Genomic DNA, 12,729 nt, shown 5'->3' on the forward strand with positions numbered 1-12,729 from the left:
CAGCATTAACACATGATGGGCACGTAACTTGGACATCAGGAACGTGACTTCAAAGGCTTCAAAGCATCGGGAATGTCTCCTTTGGAGAGAGACTGAGAGGTTTGGGCTTGTTGAGCCCGGAGAACAGAAGGCTCATGGGAGACCGTGTGGCTGCCTTTCAGTACACGGGGCCTCACAGATCACCCTTGCTGAGGGTGAGCACTATTCCCTCATTGAGGACATTGATGAAGATGTTGAACAAGACCGGACCCAGCACCGACCCCTGAGGAACACCGCTGGTTACAGGTCTCCAACCGGACTCTGCACCGCCAACGACGACCCTCTGCGCTCTGCCAGTCAGCCAGTTCTCAACCCACCTCACTGTCCACTCATCTGTCCACACTTCCTCAGCTTTGTCATAAGGATGTTGTGGGAGACGGTATCAAACGCCTTGCTGAAAGCAAGGTAGACTACATGCACTACATCCACCCAGCCAGTGACAACATCGTAGAAGGCTACCAGGTTGGTCAAGCATGCCCTCCCCCTGGTGAACCCTTGCTGATTACTCCTGATAACCTCCTTTTCTTCCAGTTGTCTGGAGATGGCATCCAGCACAAGCTGTTCCATCACCTTTCCAGGGACAGAGGTGTGCCCAGGTGGCCAAGAGGGCCAACAGCATCTTGCATTAGAAATAGCGTGGCCAGCAGGAGCAGGGAGGGAATCATCCCCCTGTACTCAGCCCTGGTGAGGCCACGCATTGAGCACTGTGTTCAGTTTTGGGCCGCTCACTACAAAAAAAAGACATTGAGGCCCTGGAACGTGTCCAGAGAAGGGCAACAAAGCTGGTATGGGGTCCGGAGCACAGGCCTTACGAGGAGCGGCTGAAGGAGTTGGGGTTGTTCAGTCTGGAGAAGAGGAGGCTCAGAGGAGACCTCATTGCAATCTACAACTTCCTGAATGGAGGCTGTGATGAGGAGGGGTTTGGCCTCGTCTCCCAGGCAACAAACAGGACCCGAGGAAATGGCCATAAGTTGTACCAGAGGAGGTTTAGGTTAGACATAAGGAAGAACTTGTTCTCTCAGAGAGCAGCCAGGCACTGGAATGGCTGCCCAGGAAGGTGGTGGAGTCGCCGTCCCTGGCAGTGTTCATGAGGCATCTGGATTAGGAGTTACAGGATATGGTTTAGTGCTTGTAGTGGCAGTGGTGATGGAAGGATGGTTTTTTCTCCTTTCCTTTTTCTTCTTTTCTTCCTTTCCTTTTTTTCCTTTTTTCATTTTGTTTTCTGTTTTCCATCTTTTCTTTCCCTCTCCCCTTTTCTTTCCCTCTCCCCTTTTCTTTCCCTCTCCCCTTTTCTTTCCCTCTCCCCTTTTCTTTCCCTCTCCCCTTTTCTTTCCCTCTCCCCTTTTCTTTCCCTCTCCCCTTTTCTTTCCCTCTCCCCTTTTCTTTCCCTCTCCCCTTTTCTTTCCCTCTCCCCTTTTCTTTCCCTCTCCCCTTTTCTTTCCCTCTCCCCTTTTCTTTCCCTCTCCCCTTTTCTTTCCCTCTCCCCTTTTCTTTCCCTCTCCCCTTTTCTTTCCCTCTCCCCTTTTCTTTCCCTCTCCCCTTTTCTTTCCCTCTCCCCTTTTCTTTCCCTCTCCCCTTTTCTTTCCCTCTCCCCTTTTCTTTCCCTCTCCCCTTTTCTTTCCGTCTCTTTTCATCTCTTCCCCTTTCTTTCCTTTTTTCATTTCTTTTGATTCATTTTGTTTAGTACTTTCTTACTTTTCATCTTTTAGATTCCTTTCTAAAAGAAAAGATAGAATGGGAGACAATAATTAAAGAAACAAAACCTGCTTTGAAAGCCATGGGGCCGGATGGATTGAACCTTGGGGTGCTGAGGGGGTTGGCAGACGTGGCTGCCAAGCCGCTCTCCATCATCCTTCAGCAGTCCTGGCTAATTGGGGATGTGTCCTGGCTGTCCCTGAACGTGTTTAAAGAGCTCTGGATGTGGTGCTCAGGGACATGATTGAGTGGTGGGTTGTTAGAGTTAGGGGAGTATGGTCAGGTTGCGGTTGGACTCGATGATCTTTCAGGTCTTTTCCAACCTGATCCATTCTATGATTCTATGGATTTAACAGCAGCGTTCTTGTGGGAGCTGCATTGAAACTTGCAGTGTCTCTGGGTCCCCAGAATTACTTTCTCCAAGCTGATTCGTAGGTGCTGGCACTTCTTTAAAGCAAGAGCAGCTGCTGATGGGAGGAAGGTAGTTCAGGCTCATGAGCTCTGCAGCATCTCCCAGGATGGTACCAGAGGAGGCAGGAATGATATTGCAGAAGATGAGAAGCTCCCCAGCAGGAAGCCAGAAACCCTGCGGGAGAGTCGGAGCACGTGTGGATGCCCAGGAGGTAATGCAGCCCCAGTATTTGAGAAGCGTGTGGCCAAGGAGCTGCGGCCCAAGAACAGAGCTATTCCGCCTTTGCAGAATAGCTGGCATCCCAAGAAGGACTCGTCTGTCCTTGTAAAAAGCAGGGGGAGGGCACGTCCAAATGCTTGCTGGTTGCTTGGGAGCTCAAATCCTCCAAGCTGGAGGCAGCCTGGGGGTAACATCTCCTTGGTCCGATTGTGCAGCACCTGAGCAAGAACTGGCTGCATGAGGGTCATCTTAATTTCTCTGTTCTTTTACTTAAATAAACCCGTTGGGAGACCGTGGTGTTGGTTTCCTAAAATTTGGATCTGGGAGGTGAGCACGCCCTTTGCTTATGATGGAAGCACAGAAGTGATGAGGGCACTCGCTGAGGTCACAGTCATCGCCGAGGTGGGAGCGTTTGTGGCACAGCCGGTGAGCAGAGCTGGTGCTCTGGTGAGTGTGCTGCACGCAGAGACTGAGCTGTGAGCTTTCCTTGAGAGATCACCCTGCGAGAGCCCGTCGGAAGCACCGCTGCGGCGTGTGCGTGAGCTGGGCACAGCTCAGGCTGAGCAGGCCGAGCAGGTGAGCTGGGTTTGGTGCTGGGTGGTTGCCGGGAGGTGTCTCAGCAGGAAAGCTGGGCTGGGGTGGGCACGCTGCATCAGCCCTCGTCCCGGCTGGCAGTGAGACAGAGGGAGTTTTCTTCAGGACAGCAACACCAGCCATGTGCTTCAAGGCGCGTAACTATTGAGGAGATGGAGAACGCTTGCTGTCAGAAATCATGGCAGCTGTACAGGAGCTGGGTGTATTTTGGGGACAGTCCTTGTAACCAGCTGGTTTCGAGACATTGCCCTGCCCGAGAGTTTAAACTGCACAGCAGAAGAATGCTGGGAAAATGCTTCTTCCTCACTGTTTTTCACTTGCAGGTTCTTTCCTTAGGGTTCCTTTTTCCTTTCCAAAAGGAGATTTTGGGGATCAAGGCACTTGAAGAGAGAGTGAAGCCAGCTCTTTCCAACAGTGCGGGCAGTCCCTGTGGAGAGGACCCCGGGAACTTGAGCTTCCCCTGAGACGTTCCCCAGCATGTCTCAGCAGGGAGACGGACGCAGTTGCCATCGCTGCTTTGCGCGTGGAAAGGTATGGCTGGGTTTCTTTCGCTTGGGTTTCTCCTTTCTCTGGTTTTGGAGGGGAAGGGGTGGAGCAGGGGGAGCCCTGCTGGTCCTTTGTTAGCTCAGTAAGCGGCTGGGTTGTGCACTTGCAGCAACAGGACAGCATTGCCAGGCTCCTTAACCTGCTGGGGCAGGGTGGGAGCAGAGAGTGGGCACTGCCCTCCTGCCAGCTGCACCTGGTTATGGTTTGCCAGCTGCCCTGGGTTTCTGCTGAGAAGTTAGTTCTAGCTGCCTGCAGTAGTAAAGGGTGGGGAAGAAATAGTGGTGAAGAGCTAAGGCTGTGTACGGTAATTTTGCATGGGTTGAACTGTGGCACCTGAAGTCACTGTTTCCCTCGGAATAATGCTGGTGTTTGCAGGTGTGTTGGTTTAACCCCCCGAAGTGATGTCTGAGAGCGCCCGTCTTCTCCACCTGAACGATGAGAAAGCTGGATATGCCCAGAAATTGCAGCGCGTGCAGATGTTGTGAATGCGCTCCCAAATGTTTCCGTTAGTGATAACTAACGTCTCAGCACTCTGATACCCACCTCTGGCACCATCTGGAATGCTGCATCTCTTTGCAAACGTTGGGTGGCCGTTTCCATGGCCCTTCCTTTATTTCTCTCCTCAGAAGCAGCGCGGCGCGGTTCCCTGTGCTAGGGAGCAGCACCCAGCAGGCTGCCAGAGATCCAACAGCGCCTTGCAGCGCACAGAGGGACGCGATGGGGACGGACCATCCTTAGCACCACGCAAAAGTGAGTCTCTGCAGTCCTCTGTCATGAAGTATGGAAGAATGCATTTTAAGTATTACTTCTGAGCGGTGCAGCACTGCAGGGGTGTCCGGTAACCATGGTGGAAGCATTAGAGAGGCCGACAGCAACAGATGGCAGCAGTGAGACAGAAGTGTGTGTGTAAGTGGTGGTGCTCAGAGCTGAGTGCATTCCCTGTAGGGACAAAAAATCCGTGCCTCGACTTTTGCAGCTGATAGCGTTTTGTGTGCTGACGCAGCTTTGCTCTGCAGCATGCAGAGCTGTCAGGCAGACTGGGGTTCCTCTGCTGCCACCTGAGCGGGAATGAGAGCAGTAGTGCTTTGTGCAAGCGCACTGCAGTTTAAAGATCAGTTTCTGTTCTGGCTGTAGAAGAGTGTCTTTTGGTTTTTGTGGTGGACGTGGGCTAACAGGACAGTGCTGCTCCTGGTGTCTGTGAAATCAACACACAATCTGTTGTTGTAGGGACGGAGCCTGCGCGTCCATGGAATGGTGCTGGGCTTGGGGGGAAACGGAAAGCCTCCCCAGGTAAGAAGCTCTTGTGAGCTGTGGTGTGGGTACCTGCCTCTAAATAGGGCTGCATGAAGGGCTGTGTGGGATGGAGGAGAAAAGAAGGGGCACTGCAGATCTGTGCTGACTGCAGAAATGGCACAGCGTTGTAGCAGCAGAAAGGCCAATTGAAGAAACTACGCTTGAGGAGCAGAAGTTTGTGGTTGGCTGTGCTAAAATGCTCCTCCAAAGAGATGCTCTTCATGTCTTTCTTGTTTCCTTTCTGACAGAAGCTGATGCAAGCAGGCTTGCAGTGAAGCGCAGCCTTGCAGGAAGCCAGGGGAGGAGCATGGAGTGTGGCACAGCCCCCAAGAGAGGTACAGACACACAGCAGCATCTGGGTTTGGTGCACTGTCTTTCTAGTTAGGCTTTCTGTCTGTCCTTTCCTGGGACTGCTGTCGTTGCGTGTTGCTTGAGATCTTAATCCCTGGGGATTACAGTTGCCTTTCCTGTCCCAATTGGAAATGGCCCACAGTTCAGCCAAGATCCCAAGGTCCATTGCTGTGAACACTCGAGAGTTCCTAGCATTGTGGCCCATTTTGCAGACCGAAGGCAGTGTGTGACTCTCTTTTAATCTTGCTGCTTCCCCTTGCTTGATTTGAACAGGGAGAGGTGCTGAGCCAAACGGCAAGATGTACGCGAAAGCTCCTCTCCAGGCTCCAGGAGGGCTTCCTGGAACAGCAGGTCCCAGCAGAGGGGAAAGACCTTCCCCTGCAGTTGACAACCACTCCCTCTCCAAGACCATGGCTGCAAGAAAGCGCAAGGGAGTGGAGGAAGAGGAGCAAAAAGCAGAGCTGTGGCCTGCCAAGAAACAAGTGAAGGTGGAGCGCGATGGGGAGAAGGCTCAGAGCCCACATCAGAGCAGAGGCGGTGTGCCAGCTCCAGCAACACACCCTGGGCCTGCCCCAGCGCCGACTGAGCGGTTCCGGACCTCAAAGCGAAGAGGTAGGAAGGTGCTGCAGCTGCCCTGGTGAGGTGCTTCCCTTATCAGGTGCATGGAGTTTGCTTAGGATTTGCTTTGCTTTCTCCTTCTCTCTGCGGAGAGGGGAAAAGAGTAGAAGGCTGCCGAGTCCAATGGCAAGGAAGTGCCAGAAAGTGTAACCCTCTCTTTTCCCATGAAATCCATGACGGCCTTCTGCTTGTCCCACTGGAAATACCCTTCCCTGAGAGGCTTCCTAGCCTGTTTTCATGTACCCATGTTTCCGCGGTTTTGCTGTTGACAAACTGAATTTCTCTCCTCTTTCTCTATAGCAAGACGACAACGACAAAAAGAGAGGAGAGCAGAAATGAAGAAGGCTGCTCTGAGAGCTGCCGCTGCACGTGCAGAGGTGAGTCCTCGGTGAGCACAGACACGGCTCTTGTTGTTCTCTGTCTGTCAGACGTGAAGGGGATTGTAGAATGCTGGGGGAAGCGGTGTCCTACTTTGACGCTCGCTTTCTTTCTTTCCAGTCCTCCACAATGAACAGCCTTGTGGAGATGATGGAGAAGCTGCAGCTGAAGGACTGAGTGGAGGAGCATCAGAAGGCAGCGGCTTCGTGGCAGCAGCCCAACTTGGCACTCTGGTTGCAGTCCATCAATAAACAATTGGAGCTTTGTATTCACAAAGAGCGCACGGCCTGATTTGTCCAGTGGCACTCAGTGAGCTGCTGCACCACCTCCTCGTTATTCCACTCGCGGCGCTGGGTCAGAACTCCCACATCTCCATCAGGGGATGCTGCAGGTTATAGAAGCAATGGATGCACCAGTCCTTGGCCCTGCCCATAAACGCACTGCCTGCAAAGCACGTGCACAGAACTGCAAGTAGCACGGCCTGAGCACAGGCGCGCTGAGTTAGAGAACAGCTGTCCCGAGCTGTCTGAGTTTCTCGGGGCAGCACTGAGCAGAAGTGAGCGTGTGCCCCTCACCCTGCAGGCGTCTCTGTTGGGGGAAGAGAGGCTCCGCCGGCTGCCTGATCCCAGAAGGCAGAGGTGTTCTCCTGACTTCTCTGCAGTGCTACCTTGCCTCATTGTCCCCCCTCTCTTCAGCCGTTTTGATGCTACTTTTCATCCTTTGGGCAGAGCTTGAGTCACTCTCATCATCGCACAGCTTTGTACTGAGCGGTGTGGAATTTTCTGGCTTTGCTCTTAAAAGCCTAGGCTGAAAACTGCAGCGTGCATGCTTAGTTTACATGGGGACATGGGGGGGGACATCCCCTAACCCCCATTATCGAGAAATAAACCTTAATTGCAAAAGTGAGGGGTGTCAACCGCCGACCCATGGGAACAAAGTGGTCCATGGGGGTGACACTGTGGGGGTGTCCCCATCTCCAGTACGTGACACCACCAGGGTGCCATGAAGGTGTCCCCAACTTTGGTGGTGTGACAGCACGATGCTGTGTCCCCACTTCTCCAGGAAGTCCTCCAGCTGGTTACAGTGTCCCCAGCTTCGGCTCAACGTCCCCAGGGGGTCCTTTTGTCCCCTCTGCATGACGGTGACACCCGATGCTGGCTGCCGAACGCGACACCCGATGACGATGACACCGCGTCACGGCTGTGCCACGCTGGTGTCACACAGTCCCCTCTGGTGGTGGCACAGAGTTCACCACCGTGCGTGTCCACATCCTCATGTCAGACGATGGTGACAGCGCCAGAGGACTCCAGTGTCACCAGGTCCAGCTCTAGGTGGGCCTGGAGGGGTGACAAAGAACAGTGAGAGGCTCAGTGACAGCATGGTGACAACGCAGAGCTGCCTGTGCCTGGCCCCATGCGGTGGTCAGAGTACAGGGAATGGTGTCACCCGATAGATGGTGGCACACAAGTGATGGTGACACCAGATGACGGTAACAACAGTGACAGCCAGGGATGGGGACACTGCGTCACGGCTGTTCCACATCGAGGTCACCCTGTGTCACGGTGTCACCTGAAGGCAGTGACACTCAACGACTCCCAGTGGCATCCAGTGAAGGGAAGAACCAACAATGGTGACACCACCGACCCCATGTCACACCCACAGCAGACCCCACATGTCCCCCGACTGTCCCCAGCTCCCCTCCCTGTACACTCCTCGTCACCTCTTCAATGAGGATGGCACCGCTCTGCAGTTGTGCCAGTCCTCTTCTTGGTTGCAAGTGTCCCATTTGGTTTTGTCATCCAGTATTTTTGGGAGAAAACGTGTGGTAGTTCTAAGAGAAGGGGTATTTCTGGGAGAAAATATCCTCTTTTTGGAAGAGAAGGTGAAATTTACCACTGAAATGTGGTATTTCTGGGAGAAAATGACATACTTGAGGGAGAGAACTCGGAAATGGTGGGAGAGAATGTCTTCTATTCGAGAGCAACTGTGGTATTTTTGGTGTGACGACTGGTCCTTTGGGGAGAAAATACGGTAAATATGGGAGAAAATGTCCTCTTGAGGAGTGTCAAGTAGTACTTTTGAGAGAAAATGTCAGGTATTTCTCAGAAAACTGCTGTTTCTGGGAGATAGTAGCATCCTTGGTTGGAAAATGACAGGTGTTTGTGAGAAAGCTGGTATTTTGGGAAAAAAGGCCGTATTTTTAAGACGAAGCTGGTATTTCTGGGGGAATATGTCCCGTCTTTGGGAGAAAAGTGGTCTATCTTGGAGAAAATGTCATGTATTTGGGAGAAAACTGGTCTATCTGGAAGAAACTGCCATTTTTCTGGGAGTAAGTGTGATCCTGAGGAGCGTCAAGTAGTATTCTTGGGATGAAACGTGAGGTATTTCTAAGCGTAGTGGTATTTCTGGGAGAAAATGTCTTGTTTTGGGGGGAAAAGATCACATGTATGTGAGAAAGCTGGTATTTCTGGGAGTAAACGCCATATTTTTAGGAAAAAATGGGTATTTCCCGGATAATCGGTCACATAGTTAGGAGAAAAGTGGTCTATCTGGGAGAAAATGTCCTTGTTTTTTGATGGAAGAGATCATGTGTAGGGGACTAAAATAGTGTTCCCGGATGAAAATGTCACGTATCTGTGAGAAAAGTGGTATCTGTGGGTCACAGTGCTGTTCCCCAGGGGTCGGTGCTGGGGCCTGTCCTCCTCAAGATCTTTCTTGATGAGCTGAGGGCACTGAGTGCACCCTCGGGAAGTTTGCGGATGACACCAGGCTGGCTGGAAGTGTGGATCTGCCTGGGGGTAGCGAGGCCCCACAGAGGGATCTGGACAGGCTGGAGAGCTGGGCTGAAGCCAATGGGATGAGTTCCAACAAGGCCAAAGGCCAGGTCCACGTTCTGTGGGAACGTTTGTGGAAAAGTGACTTTAGGTAGCTTAAATCTCTGCCTTCTGACACAAGAGCAAAATGGAGCCAGGAATGTATTCTTACTTCCATAACAAGAGTGTCAGAAGGAAACACCCTGAGACTTCTTGTAGGGGTGTCCATTTGCTGTCTCCCAAAAACCAGTCAGGGGAAGGGCACAAGAGCGGTGTGCCCTGCCAGCTCCAGGTCTTAAGACCTTAGAAACCCGGTCTCTTTCAAAAGTTGAGGGAGTTTCCATTCTTAGAGCTCAGCCCTGAAGCCTTGCTGGTTCAATTCCTCTCAATGATACATCTAAAAGATGCAGTGCAGGTGGGCAAAGGCTCCACAGCTGTACAGCATCTACGGGACAGCTCTTATTGAGCCGGCAGGTGTAACTGCTTCCCGAGGAGCTGTGCAGCCATAAAGGCATTCCAAAGCACCTCTTGCTCTTACATGAACGCATCATTGGCTTCATCTCACTGCCGTGCTTAATTCCCAGTGCTGACAGGTCTGTCCGGCAGCTCTGCCTAGAGAACCAGCATATGTTTCAGGCACGTGTCCTGAACGAGTCACTTCGTTTCAGCGAGTTTAGCGTCAGTGAGAGCTCCCTGCCCCAGCAAGTCTACCGAGCACCTGTGTTCTCTTACATCCCCGCACCACGCCGTGCTGCTCAGCGAGTCCAGCGCAGCTCTGCAGGAGCCGGGGGACTACAGAACACGTGCCAGCGGTGAGCTGAGCTCGTTCTTCAGGTCCTGCTCCGGGCTGTGCCCTTCTCACATCCCACGCACCGAGCCCGGCCGGGCCACCGCTCGGTTCTTCCTTGGAGGAGAAAGTGGCCAGAGATGCCGCCGCAGGAGCCGTGAGAAAACCGGGCAGAGATGCGCGCTCGGCTTTCAAGAAGCGCCAGCAGCTCGGAATCGGCCTGGAGAAAGCGATTCTGGGGAAGCCGGAGACGCCGCACGTCTCAGCGCGGCTCCCGCAGGAGCGGTACCGTTCGACGGCGTCGCCACGGCGACGGCGCCTCAGCGCCTCAGCGCCGGTCCGTCGCTACGGCGCCGCGCCGTCCCCGCCGAGTGACGTCATCACGCCGCGACCCGAGGAGGCGGCCGTGCGGAAGCGGTGCGGGGCGCCTCGGGGCTCCGGGCGCCGCCTCGGCTCCTACAGGTGGGTGTTCGGGGGGCGCCGGGGCGGGGGCCGGGGTGAAGGCGGCGGGGGGGCCGCGTGCCGCTCTGCCTCGGCCCCGCGGGGTCTCCGTGGTGCTCGGGGCTTCCCTCGGCGGGGGCGGCTGCCCTGCGTCTCGCCGCCTCCCCCACCCCGTGTCTTTCGCTGCCCTCCCCCCCTCTCCCCCTGCCGCTGATCGCCCGCACCCCCCAGTCCCTCTGTGTGCCCCCCGGGGTTACACCCTCCCCCCGGTCTCCCTCCCCTCCAGTCCCCCCGTTCTGATCGCCGTAGTCCTCTTCCACCCCTCCCCTCTGTGCCTCCCCCATTCTGATCCCCAGGGTCCCCCCCCGATCCCTCATCCCTCCCCAGTCCCCCGTTCTGATCCCTGGTGTCCCCCCACCCCCCCACCGCTCTCCCCATTCTGTCCCCTAGAGTCCCCCCCTTTCCCAGTCTCCTCTATCTGACCCCCGAACCCCCTCTCCTCCCCCCGAGTGCCCCCACTCCAATTCCCCCATTCTGATCCCCAGAGTCTCCTACCACCCCCCATTCCCCTCTATTTGACCCCCAGGGTCCCGTGTCCTCCCTTCTCCTCCCACCTCCTGGCCCCTTTTTTCTGACCCCTAGAGGTCCCTGTAACCCCCTGTGCGCTCCTCCCTGACCCCTGGAGTCAGTTCCTCATTTTGACCTCCAATTTCCCTCAGCCAGACCCCATAGAAGCCTCGCACAACCCCTGGCTCTTCCCTCCCACCCCTCCCTCCACCCCCAGATGCTCTTCCTGCCTTGTAGAAGCTCTGTTCACCCCTTTCCCCCACACAAGCCACTAAGTTTCCCCCCAGACTCTTTTTCCACCCCATAGACATCCCACTCTCCTCTTCTCCCCCCCAATACTTCCCTAAGGTGTCCCCCAGACTCCCCTTCCACCCCATAGAAGCCCCCCACAACCCTCCAGATTTCCTCTGCCACCCCTTCTCCATTCCTAGACCCCTTTTCCTCCCAGCAGAGACCCAACTCACCCCTTTTTTCCCCCACACAACCCCCCGTCCACTCCCAGACCCCCCTTTCTGCCCTACAGAAGCCCCCTTTCCACCCCTCAAGTTCCCCTCCACAATGTACCCCTCCATCCCCAGGCCCCCTTTTCACTCACAGAAGCCTCGTTCTGCTCTTTTCCCCCTCACAACCCCCTCTCTCCATCCTCAGAGCCCCTTTCCACGCCACAGAAGCCCTCCACAATCCCTCAGTTTCCCCTTCCAACCTTTCTCCACCTCCAGACCCTCTTTCCACCTCACAGAAGCCCCACTCACACCTTTCCGCCCATAGATTCCCCACGAGCCCCCCCCCCTATATACCCCTGGAGGCATGCAGAAGAATCTGGAGATGTTGTAGAGGGGTTTGGGGCATCCAGTTGGTCCCCAGGTGGATCCAAGGTGTCCTTGGATTCATACAGAAGGATCTGGAGATGTCCCAGAGGGATCCTGGGGTGTCCAGGGGGTCCCAAGAATGGTCCTGGGGGTCCCTGGAAGGATCTGGAAGCTCCCAGGATGGGTCCAGGAGCTCCGAGGAGCCACTGGGATGATTTGGAGATGTCCCAGTAGAGTCTGGTAGGGTCCAGAGAGTTCTCATGTGGGTCTGAGTGGTCCTGGAGTCATCCCGTCATCAGAGACATCTCTGGGGATGTCCCAGAGAGGACTTGGAGGGTGCAGGGGGTTTTCAAATTGATCCAGGGGGTCCTTGGATTCATCCAGAAGGGTCTGCAGACGTCCCAGAATGATCCTGTGGAATGTGGGGTGGTCCTCAGGTGGCTTCAGAGGGTCCTATTGTCTTCTGGAAGGGTCTGGAGATGTCCCATGGGTGTCTTGGGGTCCCCAGGCGTTCCTGGAGTCCTCCAGAGGTCTCTAATGGGGATTTTGAGAACAACCTCACATAGTGACACATTCTCGCTCTTCTTTGTCCCCGTGGGATCGCCCCCAATAATGTCTGTTTCCATTAAAATCAATACTATGTCACTTTTCTTGTATATTTTTTGCCACTTCCTTTCAGAAATGGATGGTTCCCACCAATCCCTGTGCAAAGCCCCACGGAAACAATCCCCCCAGGGCCACCGGGTGACACCGGACAACCACTTGTCCCCAAAGTTCTCACTGTCACCGTAACCGTGGAACCTGGGGCCGTACCAACGTACCTTGAGAGCCCCATCCGCGTCCTACAGCTCCTGGACGCTGTCACCCTGGCTGTCCATGACTGTCCCATGCTGTCCCCCCTGCCATGGTGGCACAACTTCAGCACGGTGCCATCCTCATTGAAGAGGTGACGAGGAGGGGTACAGGGAGGGGGGCAGGGGACAGTCGGGGGACACGTGGGGTCTGCTGTGGGTGTGACATGGGGTCGGTGGTGTCACCATTGTTGGGTGTCACCTTCACTGGATGCCACTGGGTGTCACTGAATGTCACTGTCTTCAGGTGGCGCCGTGACACAGGGTGACCTCGATGTGGAACAGCCGTGACGCAGCGTCCCCATCCCTGGCTGTC

General features: G+C 54.7%; 2 protein-coding genes across 4 annotated transcripts; both read left to right on the plus strand.

Moving 5' to 3' along the window:
* The first annotated feature begins 1,650 nt into the window (after nucleotides 1–1,650).
* On the plus strand, nucleotides 1,651–7,338 carry LOC149913355 (zinc finger CCCH domain-containing protein 11A-like). Of its 3 annotated transcripts, XM_090129888.1 has the most exons (8): nucleotides 1,653–2,941; nucleotides 3,283–3,490; nucleotides 4,132–4,255; nucleotides 4,733–4,795; nucleotides 5,047–5,133; nucleotides 5,423–5,761; nucleotides 6,068–6,144; nucleotides 6,266–7,338. In XM_090129888.1, exons 2-8 carry the CDS (start codon nucleotides 3,437–3,439, stop codon nucleotides 6,320–6,322), a joined length of 801 nt encoding a protein of 266 aa, XP_089986014.1. In that variant the 5' UTR covers nucleotides 1,653–2,941; nucleotides 3,283–3,436; the 3' UTR covers nucleotides 6,323–7,338. The 3 variants fall into 3 exon arrangements, with proteins under 3 accessions (XP_089986012.1, XP_089986013.1, XP_089986014.1); XM_090129886.1 differs by having other exon boundaries at nucleotides 1,651–2,941; nucleotides 3,283–4,255; XM_090129887.1 differs by having other exon boundaries at nucleotides 1,651–2,941; nucleotides 3,319–4,255.
* Nucleotides 7,339–9,585: 2,247 nt separating this feature from the next.
* LOC149913356 (uncharacterized) lies at nucleotides 9,586–12,615 on the plus strand. Its single transcript, XM_090129864.1, has 3 exons — nucleotides 9,586–9,640; nucleotides 9,781–10,207; nucleotides 12,242–12,615. The coding sequence occupies exons 1-3, from the start codon at nucleotides 9,586–9,588 to the stop codon at nucleotides 12,510–12,512; spliced, it is 753 nt and encodes a 250-aa protein (XP_089985990.1). The 3' UTR covers nucleotides 12,513–12,615.
* Nucleotides 12,616–12,729: the final 114 nt, after the last annotated feature.

Source organism: Phasianus colchicus, chromosome 38, assembly GCF_987193195.1.
Source record: "Phasianus colchicus chromosome 38, bPhaCol1.hap1.1, whole genome shotgun sequence".
Lineage (NCBI taxonomy): Eukaryota > Metazoa > Chordata > Aves > Galliformes > Phasianidae > Phasianus > Phasianus colchicus.

Coding starts and splice junctions, on each gene's coding strand:
- LOC149913355 (XM_090129886.1), top strand. CDS start 4,066: ATGCTGCATCTCTTTGCAAACGTTGGGTGGCCGTTTCCATGGCCCTTC. Junction 4,256..4,732: donor ATCCTTAGCACCACGCAAAA/GTGAGTCTCTGC, acceptor CTGTTGTTGTAG/GGACGGAGCCTGCGCGTCCA. Junction 4,796..5,046: donor GAAACGGAAAGCCTCCCCAG/GTAAGAAGCTCT, acceptor CCTTTCTGACAG/AAGCTGATGCAAGCAGGCTT.
- LOC149913356 (XM_090129864.1), top strand. CDS start 9,586: ATGTTTCAGGCACGTGTCCTGAACGAGTCACTTCGTTTCAGCGAGTTT. Junction 9,641..9,780: donor TTTCAGCGAGTTTAGCGTCA/GTGAGAGCTCCC, acceptor CGGTGAGCTGAG/CTCGTTCTTCAGGTCCTGCT. Junction 10,208..12,241: donor CGCCGCCTCGGCTCCTACAG/GTGGGTGTTCGG, acceptor ACTTCCTTTCAG/AAATGGATGGTTCCCACCAA.